This window comes from Malus domestica, chromosome 16 (genome assembly GCF_042453785.1).
Source record: "Malus domestica chromosome 16, GDT2T_hap1".
Taxonomy (NCBI): domain Eukaryota; kingdom Viridiplantae; phylum Streptophyta; class Magnoliopsida; order Rosales; family Rosaceae; genus Malus; species Malus domestica.
Genome location: NC_091676.1, coordinates 22038889 through 22065117, shown reverse-complemented (window position 1 = coordinate 22065117; position 26229 = coordinate 22038889). Strand labels below are relative to the sequence as shown.

At 39.0% G+C, this 26229-nt stretch overlaps 4 protein-coding genes across 4 annotated transcripts; 1 reads left to right on the top strand and 3 right to left on the bottom strand.

Moving 5' to 3' along the window:
* Positions 1–4802, bottom strand: LOC103403659 (nuclear transport factor 2-like). The gene is made up of 10 exons (XM_029096059.2): positions 4511–4802; positions 4283–4390; positions 4053–4187; positions 3085–3391; positions 2358–2620; positions 2052–2241; positions 1716–1840; positions 1163–1228; positions 889–970; positions 1–425 (listed from the first exon to the last, which is right to left on the bottom strand). Exons 2-10 carry the CDS (start codon positions 4319–4321, stop codon positions 208–210), a joined length of 1425 nt encoding a protein of 474 aa, XP_028951892.2. The 5' UTR covers positions 4322–4390; positions 4511–4802; the 3' UTR covers positions 1–207.
* Positions 4803–17001: 12199 nt separating this feature from the next.
* On the bottom strand, positions 17002–19535 carry LOC103403597 (28 kDa ribonucleoprotein, chloroplastic). Its single transcript, XM_008342445.4, has 4 exons — positions 18497–19535; positions 18116–18217; positions 17629–17901; positions 17002–17328 (listed from the first exon to the last, which is right to left on the bottom strand). The coding sequence occupies exons 1-4, from the start codon at positions 19007–19009 to the stop codon at positions 17275–17277; spliced, it is 942 nt and encodes a 313-aa protein (XP_008340667.2). The 5' UTR covers positions 19010–19535; the 3' UTR covers positions 17002–17274.
* Positions 19536–21225: 1690 nt separating this feature from the next.
* Positions 21226–23160, top strand: LOC103403658 (pentatricopeptide repeat-containing protein At4g02750-like). Its single transcript, XM_008342499.4, has one exon. The coding sequence runs from the start codon at positions 21226–21228 to the stop codon at positions 23158–23160; it is 1935 nt and encodes a 644-aa protein (XP_008340721.4).
* An 81-nt stretch (positions 23161–23241) lies between these two features.
* LOC103403595 (uncharacterized) lies at positions 23242–25895 on the bottom strand. The gene is made up of 5 exons (XM_008342444.4): positions 25455–25895; positions 25268–25342; positions 24363–24455; positions 24138–24230; positions 23242–23769 (listed from the first exon to the last, which is right to left on the bottom strand). Exons 1-5 carry the CDS (start codon positions 25456–25458, stop codon positions 23495–23497), a joined length of 540 nt encoding a protein of 179 aa, XP_008340666.4. The 5' UTR covers positions 25459–25895; the 3' UTR covers positions 23242–23494.
* Between the last annotated feature and the right edge of the window lie 334 nt (positions 25896–26229).

Below are 26229 nucleotides of genomic sequence, written 5' to 3'. Positions count from 1 at the left end.
TTTTCCAAAGAAAATATGGGGTCAAAATTGCAAAACCTATTAAATTTATGAAATCCAATGCCAAGCAACTCCTACTCAGAAAAATATGATGGACATGCCCAATACATCTAAAGCTAAACCGACAGCAAGGAATACCAGTAGTTTTTGCAACCAATTAGAGTTATATCTGCTGACCCAAAAATTTCCTTCTCTCGCTGTAGAATAATCTTAATTAGTGAACTCCGATGAATTTTGTCCGCTTCTTGATGATTGATAACCCGAGTTCCCTCTGTCTTGTCGAGGGCTTGGCCTATAGTAGCCATTTCCCCTTGGTCGGCTGTAGTCCTGGTCACCTCCGTCATAGCCACCTCCCCTCCCAAAACTCCGAGAACCAAAACGACCCCTCGGTGCCTCTGCTTGGTAGCTGCCACTTCCTCTTCCCCTTCCTGTTCAGACAACAATGCAATAGCAATAAGATTACATTAAGAGCATATCTTAATGTGAAGCTTGGAGCGTAAGAGCTTGTTATGCCAGAACAATTTGATCAGAAACGACGCTCAAATATCTCATAAAGGTATCACACTAAGCAGTCAAAATTGACAAGGGTTTAACAACGAATTGTATCAGAGTTTCTTTCGCCAGATAACTAGCACAGGAAAGTGGATGACACTAACAAAGTTGCTAATTGCCAATTATTAAATACAGCAGCCATAGATGGTGAAATGAGACCATTATGAAGTCATTAAAAATTGCCACACAATATAATGATGTCACCATATCACATCCATGGCCATAAGAAACAGGATTAGGCAATCATCGGAATACATGTTGCAGTATTTTCAATGCAATCGTCCAGATAGTAAGCGAGAACAGATGACAGAATTTTAATAAGATATATAAGAAACATACTTCCCACTCGAGACGGGATCTTGCTGTTTGGTCTCCGTTCTTCAATGTATACCTGTCGTCCAGCAATTTGAACACTACCAGCCTACGTAAAATAAAAAGAAAAAATCAATAAAAGACTCGGGAACCGGACTTGTGGGAGGAAAGTAACTAAAAAGTTTGCCTCCATCTCCAACATTAAATTCAATTGGTACTGAAAGGAAACTTTGGTAGAATCTTCTATTAAAATTCAAATTTCGCAAATAGCACTCATTTAGTAATGGTTTCATGAGTGGACCTTGACGGCATTCTGAACACCGGTAATATCTTCAAATTCAACAAACGCATAGCAAACACCAACATCCTGCACAACAATGGAATATTTTAGCTTAATAATTTCAAGGCATTTTGGCCAAAATAGTCCCTGAGATTGGCATAACTCCACACTTTGGTCCCTGAGATTTGAAATCGAAAGAAGTGGTCCCTAAGTTTGTCCACCGTCAATCATTTTGGTCATTCTGTGAAAAATCTCTGTTAAATAAGGACTAGAATGATAAAAATACCCTCAATTTAATAAACAATGGGCAGGGCAAAATGATTTGACAAAAATTGAGGGTATTTTTGTCATTTTATCCTTATTTAACAGATATTTTTTACGGACTGACCAAAATGATTGACGGTGGACAAACTCAGGAGACAACTCTATTGATTTTAAATATCAGGAACCAAAGTGAGAAGTTATGCCAATCTCAGGGACCATTTTGGCTAAAAAGCCTAAAAACTGGTATAAATGATACATCTGGAGAGGAACTTAAGGGAATAAAAGAATGCAAAAATCTAAGAGCATGAACCTTGCGACTCCTAATGACCACTCCTTCAGGCTGCTTGAGTTTTCCAAAATTGACAAATTCCTCCTCCACTTCAGATGGGGACACAGTAGTCGGCAAGTTTCTTACATAAACAGACTTTATTTCACCTAAAAGCATTCATAGAAGACAAAAAGAAATAAAAAGATCAATTAAATAAAACTGTTGAAGTACATATTAAACTGCCGATATGTTGATTTATTAGACTGGACAAGAGAGCGAAACTAAGAAAAAAAATTTAACTAGACGATAATTTTTTACAACTGAAAATTGTAAGCAACAATTCTCAAATAACTCATTAAAATAAGCCCAGATGTTCACCTTCATCTTCTAGGGCGGCAACCTCATCTGCTGTCTCTGCTACTGGCCTTTCAAATGTATTAGATGATGAAATGGATTGATGAGCAGTGGACTGAGGATAGTGATTCCAGTCTGAAGCCATTGGTGCACTCTTATTAGATGAATGCTGGGGAGCTACAGAAGGCACAGGTTGCCCCTTGGCAACGCGTAACTACCAAAAAAATCAAGCAGACAAGATTGGTCACACATAATGAGCATAACCTTCCATACATATATATGTATGTGTTTAGGTGAAAAAAAAAAATTAGTTACAGATTCAGTGCATACTATAGAAGCATAGGTCTGCTTTTGAGGCTCTCCAATAGATTCCTCAACAGATGCATGCAGGTGATCTTGTATGGTATTCGGCATGCTTTGAAGTGCACCATTTGATTGCTCTACAGCACCATCATCCAACAAGTTCTCAGTTTCAACAACTTGCTGCAACTGTTGCTCTGCAAAGCCATAACTTTCAACTGGACCATTTTCTTTGACAGCAGGAGCGACAAAGTCTCTTGTCTGAATCTCTCCACCCACATAATAGTTAGCCACTGCAAAATCACCAGTTCCAACAGCTAATTACTAAAAAAGATGGTTCTTTTATACGTTGAAATGAAACTTATAATACCACCCAATCAAAACAAATTACTAAAATTTTCAGAAAGGTATTTTCAACTCCAAGAATTTTAAAAGAACTTTTTTTTTTGAAATGGCACTGAAGGATGAGCCATAATCATGCATAAATATGGTTTCAGATGAAGTAAACATTGCCATTCAACCAGCACACTTTCTATTGCTAATTATAGAATTGGTTTTGTTGTCCTACATAAAATTCTTTGTTTTCAAATACCAAACTCTTGTACACAAATGCAAAAAATAAAAAATAAAAAATCAACAAACTCCACATCACTTTTCTAGTAATAGCCACATGCTTTCTCCAAAATTAGCAGATTTTATAATGCCTACTGACAAAGGAATCCTTCAAATCAACGTAAATCATGAAGAATTAAAATACCTGGCTGCGAAATTGTAGCAGGAGCACTTAGCTTGGCGTCAAGATTGTTTTGGGCTAATAAGACTGCTGGATGATGATGAATCGGTTCCTCATCAACGAAGTGAAATATATCGTTCAGCACAAAATAACCTCTCTCCTGAGGTGCAAGGAAAAATGTTTGCGCAAATTTCCTCCTCCCAGTGAAAGTTTTCATTTCAAGGTAGCCTTCAACCAGAACAAGAACACCTCCATTCCAAGATTCCAAGGAATTTGCTTTGTTGATTTCGAATCCAGTCAGATTGAGTGACATAACAAGATCATGGATTTGCTGTTGCATACAAAGAAAGAAAGAATAAACTTGAGTATCAAATATACCGGCATCAAAATATATAAACTATGCTGACATGTGGAATCAATTAATTGCTTGTAACTAGAAAATAATGACTGAACATGTCAAGCAATAATTGTCTGATGGACCGTGGGTGCGAGAGTACAGAAAATGATGATAGATGCATGTCTAGGCCTATTACATCAACATGTTAGTTTCAATTTTAACATTTTTATAGCTGTAAAAAGGAAACGGTTATCAACATGATTAATTAAAAGGCCACCCATAAAACTGCAAATTCAAGTGAATTTAGAAGCAATGAACCCAATAGGCATACTTCTTTTTTCAACTAGGAGTAACAAAGAAAAGAAGAGAAAATGCTGCCTCTCACACAGCAATAAAATGAGGTATCTCACAACTAGATACACAAATGTCACAATCTGCAACTAGTGGGATCAAACTCAGGAACTTATTTAGCCGACGTAGTACATAAAGGTAACTAAAATTACAAAAACCCATTAAACTACTTACTCGACTTACTCCAAAAGACATAAAGCAGATATTTTGATGTTAATTTGCAGAAAAAGTTGAAAACTTTAATAGGAACTTAAACATAAAACTTATGAAGAAGCACTTGGTGACGAAATTGTAGAAAGAATACCTGCATTGCAACTGCGGTGGCTCTGGAATTGCCGTCGGCACGAACCATTGTGCTGGCCTCGGAGTAGAACTGGTGCACAAAGTCCGGCTGCTGCTGAAGCACTTGGTAGTACTGCGTCACAAAGTACGTCCCCACCTAAACCACCACAAGCACGACGGCGATTTCACCCTCAGCGGCGGCAGAGCAAGAGAATAACAGAGAGAGAGGATATAGAGAGAGAAAGAGAGAACCTGAGCAGCTGTGACGGGAAATGCATAGGGGGTGGCCATATTTTGAGACCTCTTAAACCCTAAAACCGCGAAATCAAAAACTCTGGATCTGCGAACGCCCCCACAAATCTGTACCAAAACCCCAAAAGATAAGCTTTAGACACAAATGGCATAAACACACAGATATTTAGAGAGAGAGAGAGGGGTCTCATTAAAGTTGGAGGCTTTGGTCTTTAGAGAGAAGGAGACCTTGAGACAGATTTGGGGGAGGGAGGGAGAGAGAGGGGTCGATCTTCTTCACTGACTGGGTTTTGCGGCTTTTGTTGGAAGCCGTCACCACAGAAATTGGTGACCCTCAGCCCACGCGGGCGCACTTTAATATGGAATTGCATCAAACGGACCTTTCCTTTTGATACCTCTTTGCTAACCTGCGCTTGTGATATATTTGCCTAGTCCTCTTTCTTATATGATGAGGAGGAAATTCCTATTTTACCTTTTTTGAAAGAAAAAAATTCTTTAGAAAGGTTACAGTTTGAATTTTTGTGATTTGTTTAGTGCTTGGGTTTTTAGAGGGTTGTATTCAATTGGAAGTTTAAAAAATTTTAGAAGAGTTTATGAATTAGAGAGTATATAATTAAGATATTAAATGAATTTATGGAAGTTTATGGGTATTTAAACAAAATTTTAAGGGAGTTCATAAAACTTGAAATTTGGACGTGTTCAATCAGGATTTTGAAGTAGTCCATAAATCTTCCAACCAAAAATAAGAAAACTAGTCCATAAAACTCCATATGTATTCATTTAGGAATTGATTTTAAAATATTTTAAAAAGTTAAGAATTTTGATGGATTTACTAGGATTTTATAGTGTACTTTAGACTTTAAGAAATCAGGCATCTCCCTTAAGATTTTGAATGAATTCACATGGAGTATATGAAACTCCACTCGAACTCCATCAAACTCCACGGATTTATAACTCTTAAAAACCTTTTGTTAACTGGGCATTTTTAGGCCCAAGAAATGGTGCAGGTTGGGAAAGAGGTCACGAAATGGCCAAAGTCCAAGACAAAGGAAGATTAAAAACCTCAAGGCCTAAAGGGTTTAGAGAAAGATGTTCCCGAGCGCTAAAGTTGACCGCCTACGAACTCAACCTGACTAGGTTACATAAAGTATTTTACGACTGCCAAAGGCACATGGGCAGGCTGACAACTTTATGGCACAAGGTTTCAAGAGCAGTTCTCCTCGGTCGTCAATCAGGCCATGTGGCAACCATATCAAAAATAAAGGCCTAGAATGGGACGTAAAGCTGGTTGGGGATGCTAATCGGAGGGACTAGGTTGGATAACCAAGGTCGAGCAGGTCACTTGGCATGCCTCGTCTAGAAAAGGAGTGCAATCATGACTGAGCAAATTTCACTTCACCATCGAATGTCTAGCTGGTGGGTAAAAAGTTGTCAATGCGCTAGTCGAGGCAAGTGGCGTAATAAATGCTAGAAAAATGAGAGAGTTGTTTGGGTTCTTTGGGTACCTATATAAAGAGGTGGGAACATGTTGTAAAGGGGTCGGACAACTGATGTAATAAAGAATTCTTACATTAAGCTAAGAGTTATTTGTAGTCTTGAAATCAATACAATCCAAGCAACATAGTCGATGAACCTAGTTTTGAGGGGTGAACCACTTATATCTTGAGTCCGGTTCATTTTAATTTTTATCCTAAGCCCAACAAAGGCTTATTGTTTTAATTTGTTAACATGCAAGTTTTGAGCGTTAACAATTTGGCGCTGACTGTGGGAAACGCATATGATTTCCTGTGTTTTATAACTAGTTGTCTTAGGCATTTTCAGTGATCTCACTCAGCTGAGCAGAATGACCAGCAGGAGGATGAGAGACAGGCCCTTTCTGGCAAGCTTGAGAAGCCTTTCCGCAGGAGAAGACGAGAAGGGAAGGCCAGGCTCGCCAACTTGAAGGAAAAAATGAACAATATACTTCCAATGTTGGAGAGATGAATGAGGTAAGAAACCTCCTCCATGCCCAAAGCCTTCTGATGCAGGACGAGAAATAAAAGATGCATTTGGCATGGAGCACAATAAATTATTCGAAGATGAATTTATGTGCTAGAATAAAATGGGTGTTTTATACAAATTGGCTTATCAGTTTTACTTCCAAGACGTTTTATGGCAACTTTCTTTACTTTAGTTATGTAATTTTTAGTTTTATGTCATTTTAATTTAGTTTTATGTCAATTTAATACTTTTGACTTTCAATTTCTGAATGTAGGTTACAAAAACTTTTTAAATACCACTTCTTCTGTAAGATAGAGGACTTGGACGTTTTTTGTTGATGAATGAAATATTTAGAGAGATTTTTATCTCGTATTTGTGCCTTTCTCTTGTTTAAGAGTATGTAAGTTTGTTCTTTCTAGTGTCTATGTCGTAGGCTGGTACTAGAACCAAAGTTTATAGGGTTTTCAAGTCTCTCCTTACACTTGGAGATAGTGAACCCTACCTATAGTTTCCTTTTTAATATTTATCAGTCCATTTCATCTTATTTTGTTTCTATCCACTGCGCCCTGCATTAGTTAGTATCAGAGCGTAGTTCGATCCAAGGGTGACGCTATATCAAAGGTAACAACACTAACATGTCATAGATGCCAGTACCTGAAGATCTAAATCTAGATCTTCTTGCAATATTTGTTCATTGTTTACATAGTTCATGTGAATTTGTCGTGGTATATGTTATTATAATTTTATGTATTTTGTGATGTTATTAATGATCCTACAATTGACGAGGGTACTGATGATCAAGAGTTTTCTCGGTAGGCTAGAGTGGTTAATCAAGAGATGTATTTGAATTCTATCAAGGATATTCATGATGATAACAATCTGGTATTTGAATTCAAAATTGGACACAAAAGAAAATAGATGAACACAAGCGTTTTGACAGATAACTCCGCCTGTGTAAGTTTATCTTACATTGCCGGTCCCAAGCCCGGGTAAAGGAGGAGGGGGCGTCAGGTAGTCGACAGCCGCCACTCCTCAGTTACGTCGAATCCTTATGAAAATGAATCCAGAACGAAATTGCGCTAAAGCTAGGGCGTCACCCGTAAGTGGCGCGTTGTGTGGCCCGAGCACAGTGATAAGTGAGCAAGGGTCGCTGTATCTCCATCGGCACCCGGATGCAGTGTTAAATGAGCAAGGGGGCCATAGAAACTTCTTTTCGAACGACTCAACTCAAAGTTGTTTGGGAGCATATGCTCCTATCAACTTTACACAGGACACACAAAAGAAATACTTTGATCTTATTGGACGAGGGAGGGTGAATAAGCTAGGACAAAAGGGTAGAGTTCAACAGAGTAGAATGCGTTTAGGAACGTGGAATATAGGAACCTTAACGGGAAAATCTATGGAAGTAGTGGAAGTTATGGTGAGGAGAAGGATAAATATTATGTGCCTACAAGAAACTAAGTGGGTTGGTCTTAAGGCAAAGGATCTAGAAAACTCAGGGTTTAAACTTTGGTATTCTGGCACAAATAAAACGAGAAACGGTGTTGGCATCATCGTGGACAAGACCTTGACACAAGATGTTGTAGATGTCAAGAGGGTAGGAGATAGAATCATGGCAATCAAGATTGTAATAGGACAAGAACTCATCAATGTGATTAGTGTGTACGCACCTCAAGTAGGGTTGGATACGAGTTTGAAGGAGAAATTTTGGGAAGACCTTGGAGACTTGGTGCAAGGAATTGCCCAGACGGAGAAGTTATTTATAGGCGAAGAAAGCTGTGAGAGAAGCTAAGTTAGCGGCTTATGACGACATGTATAAGCGACTAGATACCAAAGAAGGAGAGTTGGATATCTATAAACTAGCTAGAGCAAGGGAAAAGAAGAGAAGATACATAAACCAAGTGAGGTGCATCAAGGATGAGGATGGAAAGGTTCTTGCTACAGAGAATGCGGTCAAAGACAGATGGAGAGGTTATTTTCATAATCTTTTCAATGAAGGACATGAAATGAGTACTTCTTTAGGGGAGTTGAGTAACTCAGAAGAGTGTAGAAACTACTCATTTTAATTTTCGAATCAGGAAGGAAGAAATGGTTGTAGCTTTGAAGAAGATGAAGCATAGAAAAGCAGTGGGCCCAGACGATATACCGATCGAAGTGTGGAAAGTCTTGGGAGAGACAGGTATAACATGGCTCACTGACCTTTTCAATAGGATTTTGAAAACGAAGAAGATGCCAAATGAGTGGCGAAAGAGCACTTTGGTGCCTATCTACAAGAATAAGGGCGACATACAAAATTGCATGAACTATAGGGGTATTAAGCTAATGAGTCATACAATGAAGCTCTAGGAGAGAGTCATTGAGCATAGATTGAGGCAAGAGACACGGATTTCGGACAACCAATTCGGGTTCATGCCAGGGCGCTCAACCATGGAGGCAATCTATCTCTTACGAAGATTGATGGAAAGATATAGAGATGGGAAAAAAGATTTACACATGATCTTTATAGATTTGGAAAAAGCGTATGATAGGGTCCCAAGAGACATTCTTTGGAGGATTTTAGAGAAGAAAGGAGTACGAGTAGCATATATCCAAGCTATAAAGGATATGTATGAAGAAGCAAAGACTGCCGTAAGAACTCATGAAGGACAAACCGAAAGCTTCCCCATAACTGTAGGATTACATCAAGGCTCATCCTTAAGTCCTTACCTTTTTGCGTTGGTAATGGATGAGTTAACATGACATATTCAAGATGATATTCCTTGGTGTATGCTTTTCGCAGACGATATAGTGTTGATAGATGAAACTCAGGAAGGGGTAAATGCGAAGCTTAACCTTTGGAGAGAAGTGTTGGAATCTAAAGGTCTTCGCCTAAGCCGATCAAAGACAGAATATATGGAGTGCAAGTTCAGTGCAAATGGAGGCCAAAATGAGTTAGAGGTGAGGATCGGAGATCAGGAAATACCAAAGAGCGATCGTTTTCGCTACTTAGGATCTATCTTGGAAAAGAACGGAGAATTAGATGGAGATCTTAACCATAGAATACAAGCTGGATGGATGAAGTGGAAGAGTGCATCCGACGTGTTGTGTGACCACCGTATGCCACTGAAGCTCAAGAGAAAATTTTATAGGACGGCAATAAGGCCAGGGATGTTGTATGGCACAGAATGGTAGGCGGTGAAGCATCAACACATACACAAATTGGGTGTAGCGGAGATGAGGATGCTTCGTTGGATGTGTGGGCACACGAGAAAGGATAAGATTAGGAATGAGGATATCTGAGGTAAAGTAGGAGTAACCAAAATTGTAGGAAAATTGAGAGAAAATCGGTTACGGTGGATTGGACATGTGCAAAGAAGGCCTACTGACGCTTCGGTTAGAAGATGCGACTACGGGACAGAGGTTCAGGGCCGAAGGGGTAGAAGAAGACCTAGGAAAACTTTGGAAGAGAGTCTAAGAAAAGACTTAGAGTATTTGGATCTAACGGAGGACATGACACATGACCGTGCACAATGGCGTTCTAAGATTCATATAGCCGACCCCACTCAGTGAAGAAGATTTTGGTGTATTTAACACAATGCGTTGAAATGAAGCAAAGCTTATTTATTGATATCTCCGATAAGTTACAAATATGTACATATACATGAGTCAAAATAAACAAACAAGAGGGAGCCTTCACAAAGGTTGCTTAGGAGAAGTCTCAACAGTCGGTAGAGCCCCAGAAAGAGAAGGCACCGAAGGGGGATCATTCGAAGCCTCAGTACTGGACAGAACCCTAGAAGGATGAGGCATCGGAGGTTGATCATTTGGAGCTTCATTACGCGATACAGCCCCAGAAGACAAAGGCAATAAATGCCTTTGGAACAAACCCACAAACCGCTGATGATCAAGTAAAACCTGACTATCAGATTCCTTCATCTGGTCAAGCTTCCTCTTCATGTTTGTAGCATAGTCATGTGCGAGCCGGTGTAACTGTTTATTCTCATGCTTGAGCCCTCTAATCTCCTGTTTGAGACTCATCACTTCAGCCGCCAATAATTCAACTTGGCGGGTTCGAGCAAATAGGCGTTGGGCCATATTAGACACAGAACCTGCACACTGAACACTTAGAGCCAGAGAATCCTTAACATCCAACTCATCAGACCGTTTGGAAAGTAGTCTGTTATCTTTGGGAGTGAAAAGGTTCCTGGCCACCACCGCAGCAGTCATATCATTCTTCATCATGGAATCCCCAACGGTAAGAGGACCAGTAGGGGATAAGAAGGATGGGCACCATATGTTGTCTGGAGAAGGCGTGGCTACCTCTTCAACAAGGTTCAAGTCAAAACGACGGTCGGAGGGGCCAGACATTTTCAAAGGTGTTGAAGAGAGAAAAGGTTGGACAAATCAAGATCTTAGAAGTGCAAGAAGGGAGCTTCTATTGGTGAAGATTCAAGTGTGCTTTGGAACTTAATGCCAGCCTTTATAAAAATCTGTACTCGACGGAGCTTCAGAAATCGAAGAGGCGCCTGCCCAGAAATCGAAGAGGCGTTTGCTTTCTCAAAAGCTGGGCTGCTCAGAGACCACGAGGGCTGATCTCAGAAATCGAAGAGGCGTTTGCTTTCTCAAAAGCTGGGCTGCTTAAAGACCACGAAGGCCGATCTCAGAAATCGAAGAGGTGCTTGCTTTCTCAAAAGCTAGGCTACTCAGAGACCACGAGGGCCGATTTCAGAAATCGAAGAGGCACCTGCTTTTCTCAGCCTTGTCAGTACCTGTCACATGCACACTTAGTTTTGATGAAATTACGGGCATTCTGTTGAAGATTTCTGGTGAAGTAGAAAGCACGTGAATCTTACTGTTCAATCATCCACTTTCCACATGCACCATCAGCTCATGGGTACCACAGATAACTTTGCTAAAGATCTCTGACAAAGTTTAGACACGTGAAGCTTGCAGCTCCCACTACATTGCTATGACCAAGAAGGGTAAAAGAATAGCAAAGAAACAGCACTAACAAAGTTTAGACACATAAATTTTGAAGGTCTAGCTACCATATTATTACCCACAAGGGTAAAGGAACAGCACCACTGCTGGATAATTAGAAAGTCCCTATGTGTTAACCTCTGTGCTTCGTGGCAAGGTAGACTAGAAAACATGCCCAACCTTTACTCACATTCAAGAAAACACTCCCAACAAGATTGCTTGCTCCAAAATCGAAAAGGCCTCCGAATCTCGAGAGCCAGACTCCCAACATGATTACTTTCTTAAAAATCGAAGAGACACCGCTCTCCGAATCTCAAGAGCCAGACTCCCAGCAGGATTGCTCTCTCAAAAATCGAAGAGGCACTATTATCCGAATCTCGAGAGCCAGATCCCCGACAGGATTGCTTGTTCGAAAATCGAAGAGGCACTGCTTTCTCAACTTCGAGAGCCAGATCTCCTTAGATAAAGCTTGTCTGTAATCTTCACACGCAACATCAGCTTTCCAGATACCACATACCACTTTTTCAAAGTGCTCTGACACACGTGAAGCTGGCAGCTGCCACTACCGTGCTATGACCAAGTAGGGTAAAGGAATAGCATTACTACTTGTTGTTAGGGAAACTTCTATATATGTCGACCTTTATCCTCAACGGACAGGCAGACCTGCAAAAATGCTCAACCCTTCCTCATATCTGAGAGGGCACTCCCACCGAAGCCTCTCGAAATACTCAGCTTTCTTTCCCCCCGATAATCTCTTTGTAAACAAGCTACACCAGAGCAAGAATATCTCATATCATCAGGGTTAAAAGCAAGAGTATCCCATATCATGCTTTTTCCTTGTCTTTTCCTTTGGCCTTGTTCTTACCTGCAAGACAAGGAGAAAGAGAGCAATCAGTCAGCACTTGGAATCAAGCTTCTAGTCAGGAACTGACTGCCTGGAACCCCTTACCTGATTACTTACCTGACATTGCTCTCGAGTACTCATCTTCAACATCTTATGCTTCCAGAGAAGATACCACATCTGCCTGAGGAACAGATAGGGAAAGTGAGAAGGATACAAGAAAACATGTGGAGACAAGCGTAATAGAACACGTGCCGATACATCCACTACTTTGTCAACAGCAAAAGTATCCCATATCAGCAGGGTCGAATGTACTCTAGATTTGATGAACTTGTTTTGACCCTCAAATTCTTCAGTCGGCCTTATACTCTGGAGGAAACCAGAAAATCCTCCAGCCCAGTTCAAGAATAAGCCTATGGAAAGTTACTTCTTCAAAAGCAAAAGTATCTCATATCATCTATTCTCATTTTCTTCTCTTTATCCTTCATGCTGCCTGCAAGATAGGAAGAATGAGAACAATCAGCCGGAACTCGAAATCAAACTTCTGATCTGGGACTGATTGCTTGGAGCTCTGATTGCTTACCTTGTATGTCGCCTCTTTCAGCAGATCCCCTAGCTCGGCGACTTGGGGGACTCCTACTACATGGTTTGTATCGCGCTTAACCAAGCCTGAAACTACAAGTAAGCTTCAAGTGAAATTGATACATTACCTTGTGCATCTCCACCAGTTAAAGATACCACCCATGGATGGAGGAAGAGTACTTCCAGAGAAGATGCCACATCTACCTATAAGACAGATAAGGCAAGTGAAGACGAGAGCTCGAACCTATGTCATTTGTACTAAATCATTCACTTGTACTTACTAAAGGAGAGCTTGAACCTATGTACTTGTGTAAACCCTTCACAATTAATGAGAACTCCTCTACTCCGTGGACGTAGCCAATCTGGGTGAACCACGTACATCTTGTGTTTGCTTTCCTGTCTCTATCCATTTACATACTTATCCACACTAATGACCAGAGCAATCTAGCGAAGATCACAAACTTAATACTTTCTGTTGTACCAAAGTCCTCACTGATTTTGTGCATCAACAATCCTTAAGTCCTTACCTTTTTGCGTTGGTAATGGATGAGTTAACATGACATATTCAAGATGATATTCCTTGGTGTATGCTTTTCGCAAACGATATAGTGTTGATAGATGAAACTTAGGAGGGGTAAATGCGAAGCTTAACCTTTGGAGAGAAGTGTTGGAATCTAAAGGTATTCGCCTAAGCCGATCAAAGACAGAATATATGGAGTGCAAGTTCAGTGCAAATGGAAGCCAAAATGAGTTAGGGGTGAGGATCGGAGATCAGGAAATACCAAAGAGCGACCGTTTTTGCTACCTAGGATCTATCTTACAAAAGAACGGAGAATTAGATGGAGATCTCAACCATAGAATACAAGTTGGATGGATGAAGTGGAAGCGTGCATCCGGCGTGTTGTGTGACCGTCGTAGGCCACTAAAGCTCAAGGGAAAATTTTATAAGACGGCAATAAGGCCGGCGATGCTGTATGGCACAGAATGTTGGGCAGTGAAGCATCAACACGTACACAAAATGGTTTGGACATGTGCAAAGAAGGCCTACTGACGCTCCGGTTCGAAGATGTGACTACGGAATAGAGGTTCAGGGCTGAAGGGGTAGAGGAAGACCTAGGAAAACTTTGAAAGAGACCCTAAGAAAAGACTTAGAGTACTTAGATCTAACGGAGGACATGACATAAAACCGAGCGCAATGGCGTTCTAGGATTTATATAGCCGACCCCACTTAGTGGGAAAAGGCTTTGTTGTTGTTGTTGTTGTTGAAGCGTTTTGACAGATGTGGTAGAAACTTTTGCTAAGTTTCAATTCTATGATCCAATTTGGCGAGATTTTATAAATGATTTCATCAACAAGCGTTGAGTGAAATGATTGATTTGGTAAAAGTCTTAAATATTGGTGCATTATGTCCATACCCTAATGCTATTGTTCGAGTAGAAGAGATGGTCCACCTCTGTATATTCTATGCAAAGAATCCGTTTGTAAGTTTGAAGAATAAAACAAGGCATGGCTAGGCACAATGGTTGCAACACAATAAATTATTTGAAGATGAATTTATGTGCTGGAATAAAGCGGGTGTTCTAATACAAATTGGCTGATCAATTATACTTCCAAGATGTTTTATGGCAGATTTCATTACTTTAGTTAGGTAGTTTTCAGTTTTATGTCAATTTAATACTATTGCCTTTCAATTTCTAAATGTAGTTACAAAAAGCTTTAAATACCACTTCTTCTGTAATATGGAGGACTTGGACCTTTTTTGTTGCTAAATGAAATATTCAAGAGATTTCTATCTCATATTTGTGCCTTTCTTTTGTTTAAAAGTATGTAAGTTTGTTTTTTCTAGTGTCTATGTCATAGGTTGGTACTAGAACTAAAGTTTATACGGTTTTAAAGTCTCTCCTTGCACTTGGATATGGTAGACCTTACTTATCCTTTTCTTTTTAATCCTATTTGTCGGTCTATTTCATTTTATTTCGTTTCTACCCGCTACGCTCTACATCACCTTTGCTCTAAGAAGAACATGATGACCTTCTGGAACAAATCAACCAAACCAACGATAATATTAAAAACACATCCTAGATGGGGGTTAATCTTCCTCTTTCTCCTCCATGGTGGACGAAGGAAGTAGAGGTGAGGACGCCCGCAAACTCATCAAGAGTAGAATTCGAGCAGAGGAGGGCGCTTGGGGAAAAAGAGCACTGGCCACCGGCAACCAAGGCTTCAGTCGAGAATCTACCTAACCGCACCGACTTAAAAAACACCCTGAGGGAAGTCATGGGCGAGGAGATGAGAGACATACAGTGGGCGTCCAAGCCCAAGAACCCTGACTATTCCGATGAGGAAGTTCCCTTGCCATTCTCCAAGGAATTGTTCGACAAGCCGACAAGTGGAGATACCCAAGTACTCAAGATGCAAAGCTACAAAAGGCTCACGGATCCATACGACCACCTAGAAGGATTTATCTACGCTTTTGAGGGCCGAGGGAATAATGACGCTACCAAATGCAAGTTATTCCCAACCACACTCAGAGGAGCGGCCAGGGATTGGTTTAAATAAATAGCCCCATGGTCCATAACTTCATTCTCGGGGCTGAGGCAGGTTCCTTGACAATAAATGAAACCAATAGCTTCAACCCAATCAGAACCCACTGCACACTCACAACTTGGGAAATCTTTTCATCATTTCTCCAATTAACAAAGTGATAAAGTCTGATGTAAAGAAGAAAAACAAGAGAGAAGAAAGAAAGAGAAAATGATAGCTCTAACTAGCAAGTAATCTCATAATGTTTACCCTTAATTGTTAATCCAACGACATAACACATCATATTATTATTGTATATATACAAGACAATTTAGAATTCTATGATCCACACTGTGAATTTAAATCCTTTATCAAATGGATTCTTATGTGCATGTATCGAACATGTTGACATTTAGCAACATGTTAGAGCACTTCCATGAGTTGCCTTTTTTTTTTTTGGCGAACTCCATGAGTTGCCTTTGGGCAGAGGCAACGGCTTCTTTTTTGCCCTTCAACTTCAAAATCGGGCTCCAGTGGTCCAAATCCAAGAAGACAAGTGGTAGGCCAAACCATGCTCGCCCAACTGCCTATGCAATTTAAGTCCAGCCTTGCGCTAACAACCACGGGGACATCAGTCACATTTTTTGGGTCTGTTGTGTGTATTACACGTGCAAGGAATGAGAGTAGGCCGACAACTTCTGCTGTTGCAGGGCTCACTGCAAAAACTCTTAACAGAATAGCCCAATGACTTTATGATGTGGCGTAATTATAGCTGTTGGATTTCCAAGAGCCTAAGGATCTAGACCGGCGGATTTCCAGTGGTAAAAAAAATTAAAAAGGCATTATTGTGGCACGTTATGGTGTGTCGGATTCAATAATAAGGAAAGTCCAATTGTTAAAAATGGAAGAAAAAAAATAATAGGAATTTTTTTATTCTATAAATACCCAATCATCTTCTTCATTTGCCTTTTATTTTTAGTTAATTATGCTTGTTGTAATGCTATGCTTTGCTTTATATTTGAAATTAAATTATTGGAGTAAAACATAGAGTTTTATTTTCAAATAACAAACTTACAATGTTCACACTTAAACACACTTACAAGGTTAAAAAAAATTAAAAAATAATATTTGTGAACAATAATCGTCATTGCCCAATGAATGGAGTTGTAAAAAAAACAATTACTTTTCAAAGTGGCAATTACATGTCATTGCCCTTGCTTTTGCCTGGCCCTCCTCCAACATGTGGAATTGCTCATACGACAAATAACAGTTTATTTAACATTACTCGTATCTAGGTGCACTCGGTTATGAAAGACTTGTCTTATAATATTGCTAGACTGCCAATTTGAATCTTTAACTATTTGAATTCTTGTTTTGGGTTGACAATTTAGCAACATGCTATCTATTGTTATTAATAAAATGTCAAGAGCATTCTTACTATTATTTACTATGTATATATCATAGTAACAATTCAGCAACATGATAGCATAACCAAGAAACGAGAATATTGCTTTTATGAAGATGCACACTATTATCGTACACATTTACTAAATCTATGAATTTGGATTATTAATCATGTAAATTCTTGTTTACTCTTAATTAAATCTATAATTCTAATTGACAATTTAGCAATATTGGGCTACTAATGAGAGAACATTTCTTACAGACATACATTTTATATCGCTTTAGAGTATTTCCAATCTTGCTTCTTCTTCTTCTTTTTTTCTTCTTTTTTTTAAGGTTAAATTTTAACTCACAAACTAAAAACTCGTCGTTCTAAAATCAGTGCATCTTTCTTATCCGTCAAGATCAAAGTATGGACAAATGAGATGTATTTCTATAAATGATCAGATTTTATTAGTTGATGCAATGCAGTTTAACAAATGTTAAACCAGTCTCACCAAATGGCAAAAATAATCATATATCCACGAGCACAAGGAAGTTCCGCTCATAAAGTTGTGAAACAAAAAAAATTGAGTTACAAAATGCAACAATAACTGAACGGGGAGTTTCAATTAAATCGTTATGTGATTCCATATGAATCATATACCTCACCTAATTAACATGTTCCAATTAATTAACCCTTCTTCTAAATTAACACTAAACTTTATGAACGTTTTCCTTCAGCCAAGCTTACACGCAATGCTCTTCCTTCTAGTTCCTGAGAAGCCAAACAAAATAAAGCAAGGATTAGTCGGCTGCCTAACGAGTCGTTCTTCATTACAAACAAATTATAATTTGATACGTCCGCCCGCTAGTTGTTTCCTTTTTCAGTTTATTGGATAAATACTTGTTATCAACATTAACACGAAGTTGTGTTACTAGTCCATACAATTTACCTATTCTTATAAACAGGCACATGTCAAACTGTAATTTGTCCGACACATGTTATGTGGGAAGGACTTTTACGCTTATAAATAGATCTAAGAATGTGAGGAGGTGAATGAGAAGAGTAGCATACAAATCCATTGAGAGATGCCAAGGCAGCGTCCATTTCTGATTTCGTCGAGTAGCATACGAATCCATAGCCACGAGACCTTCCTGTCTCGCCATCATATAGAACCCTAGCTCCAACCACAGTCCCATATTCTTGAAAAGCTTTTGTCAAACCTTCAGATGTGACTGACCAGGATAAATTCCCAACGAAAAGCTTGTACTCAGTTTCAGGGTATAGAGGTACTTTCGCTCTCGGCCTGTCCGAAAAGTTCACCCTCAAGGTTCGCCCAGCAAATTCCTGAAATGTTGGAATAAGGTATGAGTAAGGCTGTTATATGTACTGGATCTTCCACTGACATATAATTTAGGCCAACTCATGCGAAACATGAGTCATGAGACCTATTTTTCTATTACTACGAGAGATATGACGAGTAAATGTGATATAATGGGAGAAAGGATGAAGTTTTCTTTCTCTACAATGTTTGAAATTAGAAAGAGAGAGAGAGCCTTACACGTCCGTCAAGATTTTGAATGACAGCTTTACAATCTTCAGGAGTACTCATAGTCACAAATGCAAATCCTCTGCTTTTTCCAGTCTCCCTATGATACAGAACCTATATAGGATCATCAATTGTGTTCGTCAGTAACAAGTAATGGCGGTACACGATGAATGTCTTTTGAATCAAAAGACGTTATCAGTAGTCTAACTTGACAATTTTGCCGTGCAAATTCATCGTAATCTAATGGATTAGGATTAATCTATACCCCAGAAGAGGTGGTGAATCCGTCGACAAAAGCGTTCAACAAATGGGAAAATCCCTCGTACTAACATAACATATCTAGCATGGCATCTTTTAAAACCAACTTATGAAAAATAGGAGATGAAAACTGACCTCAATGAGCTCAGGACTAGCAAAGTCTTGAATAATCCCAGCAAGCTGTGCACTGTCCACACTATAAGGAAGATTACCAAAGTAAAGCTTTGTGTTCACAGCAACCTCCTCCTCACCTGAAACTTCACCAGCTGCCGCCTCTCCTCCTCCTCCTCCTACTTCTTCCACCGCGGCAACTACTTGTTCCTCTGCTTGCTTCTCCTCCTTCTCCTCGGCCAATACCACTTGCTCAACTTCAACCTCATCAGTCACTGCCACCCCTTCTTGAGCAACACAAGTAGTTGTTATCCTCAGCACCCGAAACTTATTCGAGGTCCCGATACTACTAATGGAAAGTAGTGGCTCTATAGCAAAAGAGTGTGATAGCGATGACGGTGATGGCATGCGATTTGGTGACATTTTAAGGTGTAGATGGTCGGGGGATGAATGATTGGATGATGAACGAATGCATTTGACGGTGTAGATGGAGGGGGAGAAAGATGAGCTCATGGCTGCAGCTGCGGCGGCAGCCATGGTGGCAGATCAACTGTGATTGTGTATTTTTGAGTGAGGTGAGAGGCCTGGAGGAGGAGGGGGGGTGGTGGTGGTTATTACAGTTGAATATAGGGTAAAAGCTATGTGAGCTGATGTGGGCACTTTGTGTCCAGTGAGAGTGGAAGAGAGATATACGGGGGGATAAGGTGTGTCCATGTCTAATCTCCAATCTCTGTACCCCAAACAAAAAAATAAATAAATAAAAAAAAAAAATAGGATTCATTGTTCTAAGTTTCCATGACTGAGAAAAATCATCACTGGTCATGGGCCTATGGCACCAGGTTTTATGTTAATTTTTAAATAATATATCAGGCGTACCAAATAATCATAAGTGTTTTTATTCTTTCTAACAGTATAATTTTTAAATTCTAATGGAAAGAATATTAGAATGCATTACCCTTTGGATGAGAATGAGGAAATTATACATAGAATTTGGACGAAACATCCTCACCCTCCCCCCGTTACCGCCGCCACCAAGGGGATTTGGGGGCACGTTTGGTTGATTACCTTTTTTCAGTTTATCCATGGTTCTTGTTTGGGAAAATTAGGTTCACATCTTTTTTTTTTTTGTCACTCCATTGATTTTATTCATTTTCAATTTTTTATCAAGGTCTTTGTGTATTAATAACATCATTAATTATTTGAATAATAAAATATTTATATTTTTAAATATATTCCTTTAATGTTAAAAATGTTACAATTAGTATATTTATATTTATGGCTAAATTTTTTATCATATATTTTTATTTTTAGTTTTTACCTATTTTTAATTTGCAAATATTGTTTAATTTGTACCAATTTTCTTTTCATTTTTAATTTGTACCCATATATTAGTTTCTTTTTGTGCCCATATTTTTTAAAGTTTTATTTGTGTTTGTACCCATGTGTATACCGTCACGTGACATTGTTTATTTAATCAATGATAGAACAATTACATATGGTATATATATGTTTTATGCCTAAACTTTGTATCATATATTTATATTTTTAGTTTGTACCCACTTTTAATTTGCAACATTTTTTTTTAAATTTGTAGTATTTTCTTTTTAGTTTTATTTTGTACCCATGTATTAATTTCTTTTAGCGCCTATATTTTTAAAAATTCATTTGTATTCATAATTTTTAATCTTTTATTTGTACCCTAATTTATTTCTAATGTACCCATTCTTCTTTATTAATGTACCACTTTGTTATATGTGAAATGTACCAATTTTTTAACACTATGGATACATTCTTTTTCCATTTATTATTTCTTATTTTTACATAGTTTTTATCCATTTATTCAATCAAAATATTTTAATTTTTTTATTGTAACCGTTTCTAATAGTATTATAATGAGGGATTTTAAATTTATAGGATTATAAATCTCATAAAATATCAAACAATTAATGTCAAAACTATAAAAATATAAATATTAATAGTAATAAAATGAGGTGTACAAAGTCAAGGGACCTTGATCAAACTTTGAATACTATTAAGGTTTTAATCAAAGAATGTTAAGGAATAGGGACTGCATCCAAAATATCCCGTTCTTTTTTACTATAGTTTTTTTTTATTCAAAATTACCACTGAGATTTGACATAAATTTTCACTTTGGTCACTAAGATTTAAATCGATATAAGTGGTACCTGAGATTGTTTACTGTCAATCATTTTGTAAGAAATCTCTGTTAAATTAAGGGTATTTTTGTCAAATCAACCCCTCCTTTGGAACTGGTAGTTTATTCAATTTAACGGAAATTTTTCACAAGGGTCAAAATAATTGTCAGTGGACAATCTCATGGACGACTTTGATCAATTTTAAATCTCATAAACTAAAATGAAGAGTTATGACAATCTTAGGGATCGTTTTGGCTAAACACTTTTCCACTTGATCAACATAATTTATCTCAATGTATGTGTGAATATGAAACCAAAAGTGATCACGTATAAAGGCCCATGGGATCAGACTGATCACGGGTCAACAAGGCCCAAGTGCTTACGGGTCAAGCCCGAGTTCATATTTTTGCTTATTTGAGTTCCCGCGTAGTAGGCCGTTGAAGTCAAAGTAAATGGAGTATGCTCAACCGACACCTCTCTCTACGACTCGCCAGATCTCTCTGCACGGCGGCGGCGACCGCAAAATCCTTTTCACAAAACCAGATTACAACACCATCCACCAATCTCAAACCCTTCAATTCCAAAATCTCATCTTTAATGCGGGATGGCTCTGTTGAAGAAGCCCAGAAGCTGTTCGACAAAATGCCTCACAGAAACACCGTCACTTGGAATGCCATGATTCGTGGCTACTTTCAAAATAGGCAGTTCCAAGATGCGGTTTATTTATTTAATCGGATGGCTGATCATGATGTCTTCTCGTACAACACAGTGATTGCTGGGTTGATGCAATGTGGGGATGTGGATGGTGCAAGGAAAGTCTTTGATGGGATGAATTTTACAGATGTTGTTACTTGGAATTCAATGGTTTCCGGGTATATTCGTAATGGGATGATTGGTCAAGCTGTACAAGTGTTTAATGGGATGCCGTTGAAGGATGTGGTTTCTTGGAACTTGGTGGTTGGAGGCCTTGTGAATAATGGAGAGCTCGATTTGGCTGAAAAGTATTTTAAGCAAATGATTGTTCGAGATTTGGCGTCTTGGACTATAATGATTTCAGCATTTTCTAGTGTAGGACGTGTTGTTGAAGCCCGAGAGCTCTTTGATGAAATGCCTGTGAGAGATGTTCAGGCTTGGAATGCAATGATGGTTGGGTATATAGAAAACGGGTATGTTGAAATTGCAGAGGGGTTGCTTCACAAAATGCCCAAGTGGGATTTGGATTCTTGGGCTCAAATGGTAAATGGATTGGTCAGGATTGAAAGAGTCAATGATGCCATGAAGCTTTTCATGGAGATGCCAGAGAAATGTCCGAAAACATGGAACTCAATCCTTTTAAAATTAATAAGAAATGGGTTCACTAGAGAAGCTCATGCCGTTTTTGAGAAAAACCCTTACAAAGATGTTGTTTCATGGACAAATATGATTGTTGGGTATCTTGGAACTGGAGAGGTTGGCAGCGCTATTGAACTCTTTGAGTCAATGGAAACTCGAGATACAGCTGCATGGAATGCCACAATATTTGGATTAAGCGAAAACGATCTTGGTGAGGAAGGTTTGAAGCTTTTCATTAGAATGAAAGAATCAGGGCCATCTCCAGATAAAAGTACATTTACCAGTGTTTTGACAATCTGTTCAGACTTACCAACCTTACAGCTTGGTAGACAAACTCATGCACTGTCAGTAAAATCAGGATTTGATAACATCATTGCAGTTTCCAATGCTATGGTTACCATGTATGCTAGATGTGGGAACATGGATTTGGCTTTACTAGAATTCTCTTCCATGCAAAGCCGCAATGTCATTTCGTGGAATTCTATAATCTGCGGATTCGCTCACCATGGGAATGCTGAAGTAGCTCTGGAGATGTTTGAACAAATGAGATCAGCAGATGTTCAACCCAATCACATAACCTTTGTTGGTGTTCTATCTGCTTGTAGCCATGCGGGGTTGGTGGATGAAGGCAGATACTACTTTGATATGATGAAATGCAAGTATTTCGTTCAACCTACAATTGAGCATTATACATGTATGGTTGATTTGTTGGGGAGATATGGACTTATAGACGAGGCAATGAGTTTCTTAGATCAAATGAGAGCAGATGGATTTGAAATTCCTGCTAGTGTGTGGGGTGCATTACTTGGAGCCTGTAGAATCCACAAGAATGTTGAGGTGGGTGAGATTGCCGGGGAGAGGATTTTGGATGTAGAGCCCGGTAACTCTGGTGTCTACTTGATTTTGGCAGAAATGTATCTGGCTAGTGGACGAAGGGAAGATGCGGGGAGGATTTGGGCAAGAATGAAAGAGAAAGGAGTGAAGAAGCAACCTGGGTGCAGTTGGATTGAGGTAAACAATATCGGATATGTATTCCTTTCGGGGGACAAATCCCACCCTAAATTTCGAAGAATCCATTTTGTATTAGGTTTGCTACATACAGAGATTGAGGCTGAAATTTCAAAATCAAATGCTGCCTCATTTCAGCTGGTACAAGTTCCACCGGATGGGTTTTATGGCCGAGGTATCAACTTCAGCTAGTACGTGTCTTAGTTTAAGTCATTTGATTATAGTAATGGCTCAGAGGAAGCGAAATGCGAGAAAATGCACAGGTTGCTAATGTAGAGGCTCAGGAAATGGTTTATTGTATCACTTACATCATAGTTAATGAACAACAATTATGTGTTACAGAAATAGAGCACAAAAACGCGAGTTATGCAAAATTTTCCTCGTTACATGGATTTCATTATGTGCAAGGGAGTTCGTAATTACAAAGAAAGCGAAAACTCCAATTCTCACTAGGCTTCATGTTGTTTCATTGAAACAGGAATATCTCTCTGTATCTACGTAAATCCCTTAAAGTAAGATTACCAATCTAATCCAAACTAAACGACACTTGACGTCCCACAGAGCTTGGTTTTCCCGTTCTAGGGGGTTGCCTCTGACTTGGAAGAGTTGTCTCTGACCCTTTCCTTCCCTTCAGAGAGTTCCCTTCCGAAGCCCCCTTGGATTTTATTGCTTTTTTAGAATTTTCGGTAGTATGGGATGGAACGGATTGTGTGTGGTTGTTCTTGACCAGGTTATGATTCTTCAGAGCTGGTGTTCGCACTGCTTTGATCCTGTTTTTGCTTCCAATTGCTGTATCATTTACTGAAAACAAAATGACCAAATAAAAGGTTGGAAATGAATGAACAGTATAACATGTTGATCACAATTTCAAATTTTCAATCAGATTTAACTGATGCTGCTAAAATATGAATACAAGTTAGGAAAACATGCATCTGGTTCAAGTTCCACATACCGAACTCAAAAAGTTTATAGGTTTACGGTAATTTCTCAATCTATCGATTGAAACATTGTAGTTATTTTGGGATTAGCCAAATATAATTACATCTCCATCAGTTTAAGGTGTTCCATTGAGAGTTATAATTCTTAAAACTTTCAGAGTCCGTAAGTGTAAACAAGAAAACCCTCATTGCAAAACACCTCGGTAGAGATAAACAAGGAATAAAAATTACCTGGACTTGATAAGACAGCGCGCGGCCTAGGGATTGAGCTGGCTCTAATATTTTGTTTGATTTCCTCTTCAACTTTGTTGTCTTTCATTTCTCCTGTCAAAAACATAGATTCAAATGTCAAAACCGGAAGATAATACAGAACGAACATTTTTCCCCTTGATAAGGATGATAAGCAGAAATGACATTTGCATGGTCACTAAGCATATGAGTATAATGTAACTAAACCTTCAGTTGCAGATATTGATGGTATCACTACACTCGGGACATAAGATTCAGGAATTCTCACAACAGTGGGCGGAGTCTCTTCGTGCTCCTTCTCTGTAGATAAATACAAGTTTCAAATCACCCAATGATCAATAAGTCTTGAGGAAAAATAAAAAGTGAGATAAATGAACATGTTATTACAAAATTAGAAAAGGTAGGGAGAAAGAGGAGGGACAAAATCCTTTGATAGTGAGCTAGTATTTGAAAGAATGGAATCGCTTTTGGTGTAAGGTCGGTCATATGAGTAAACCATTCAAGCTCCGATGACTCAAACTGAAATTGGAGGCTTAAAACTGACGCTTCTATTGGCTGAGGGAAAACATAAGTAAAAAGTTTTGTGCTAAAAATACAATATCAGGAGTTCACATTGATTGGAATGAACAGATTGTTGGAGTTACATATAACGAGGGATAGTGGAAATTAAGTTTGTAAGAAACCGACATATACTGAACCAACGAACTGAGCTTCATCTACAAGGGTCAGGCTGCAGAGAGTATGGAAACCTATTCATGAGAAGTATTAAACATTTTTTGCCTAGGAACGCAGGGACACACCGACAAGGTCACACAAGCTACCACTCCCTTGATTTGGATTTGCCACGCATCCCAATCATGAACTGATCAACTGATAGGCTAATAAATATCAGACAGAAGCACGATGACAAAATGAATTCTTCCCCGTTCCAAATGCAAGAAACATGGCATGGAAAACTTTTCTTGACCCAATTCATGTTTGCTTAATCACAGTTGTAACAGTACTATACACCGTTTGCATAAGTTTGCAAGTGAGAGTCTTGATATCGACAGAGAGGAACTTTAATTTAATTATGTTCTAAGCTGGGAAATACAGGATCGAGAAATGAAAACCTGGAAAGCAAAAATCAGTGAGGGGTTGATGATCATCCTGGTCTTCTTGTTGCCTGACCTTCACCTTTGGGTACCCTTCAACATCCCAAACACAAAAAAAAACGAGAAAACCCATTTCAGAACACAATCAAAACAACCCAAAAACACAAAGAAAAACAGGAAAAAAAAATGAAAATTGATCACAAACCCATTTCTTTTTTCCTCTTCTTCTTCCCCTTCCCCTTCTGAGAGCTCTCAAGGGTTTTGAAGCATGAAATGGATGGCTCTGAATTTTGGGATTTATTCAAAAAGTTGGGACCTGGGACCAAATTGCTTTCTGGGTTCTCTCTTTTTCTCTCCGATTCGATATTCCATAAATTGTATATAATAATATGATGATGGAAGAAAGGAGGGAGGGACGTGCAAGGAATCGTCGTCTGGTCAAAAGAGAGAGGGCCGAAATCTTAGACTGATGAGTGTGTTTTGAGCACTTGCAAGTTGCAAGTCCCGGCTGATCACGCCTAAATGGTGACGCTTGTAAAGTGAAGTTACCAAACGCCATGTCGTTTCCAGGCTTCCCTCTTGGTCTTTGAATTTGGGATAAAGCGGGAGTTTTCGAATTCATTTCCGCAGATATCACCTCCAACCCACATGAAATTGCAGGGGGACATGAGCAATTATTGCCTGAAAAATCGAAAATCTTGCTCCGGCCCATAATAGAAAGTCGGGCAATTATTGGGCTCCGAGCTGTCAAACTGCCCAATCAGGCAATTTTTGCTTGATCCTACGTCTGAGTGTGGTCTAATATCATGCTGATGTCAACCACATAAAAATATTTATTTTTACGGGGGATTATTACTATAGAGAGGGAGTTATCAAAAGGAGAGATGTTGCAGGCGGGAGGAAAAAAAGAGGCGGTGGGCTCGGACGGGCGAAGAACCCGACTTATTGAACCTTGGGGTCGTTGATTGTGCAGGGAGGCC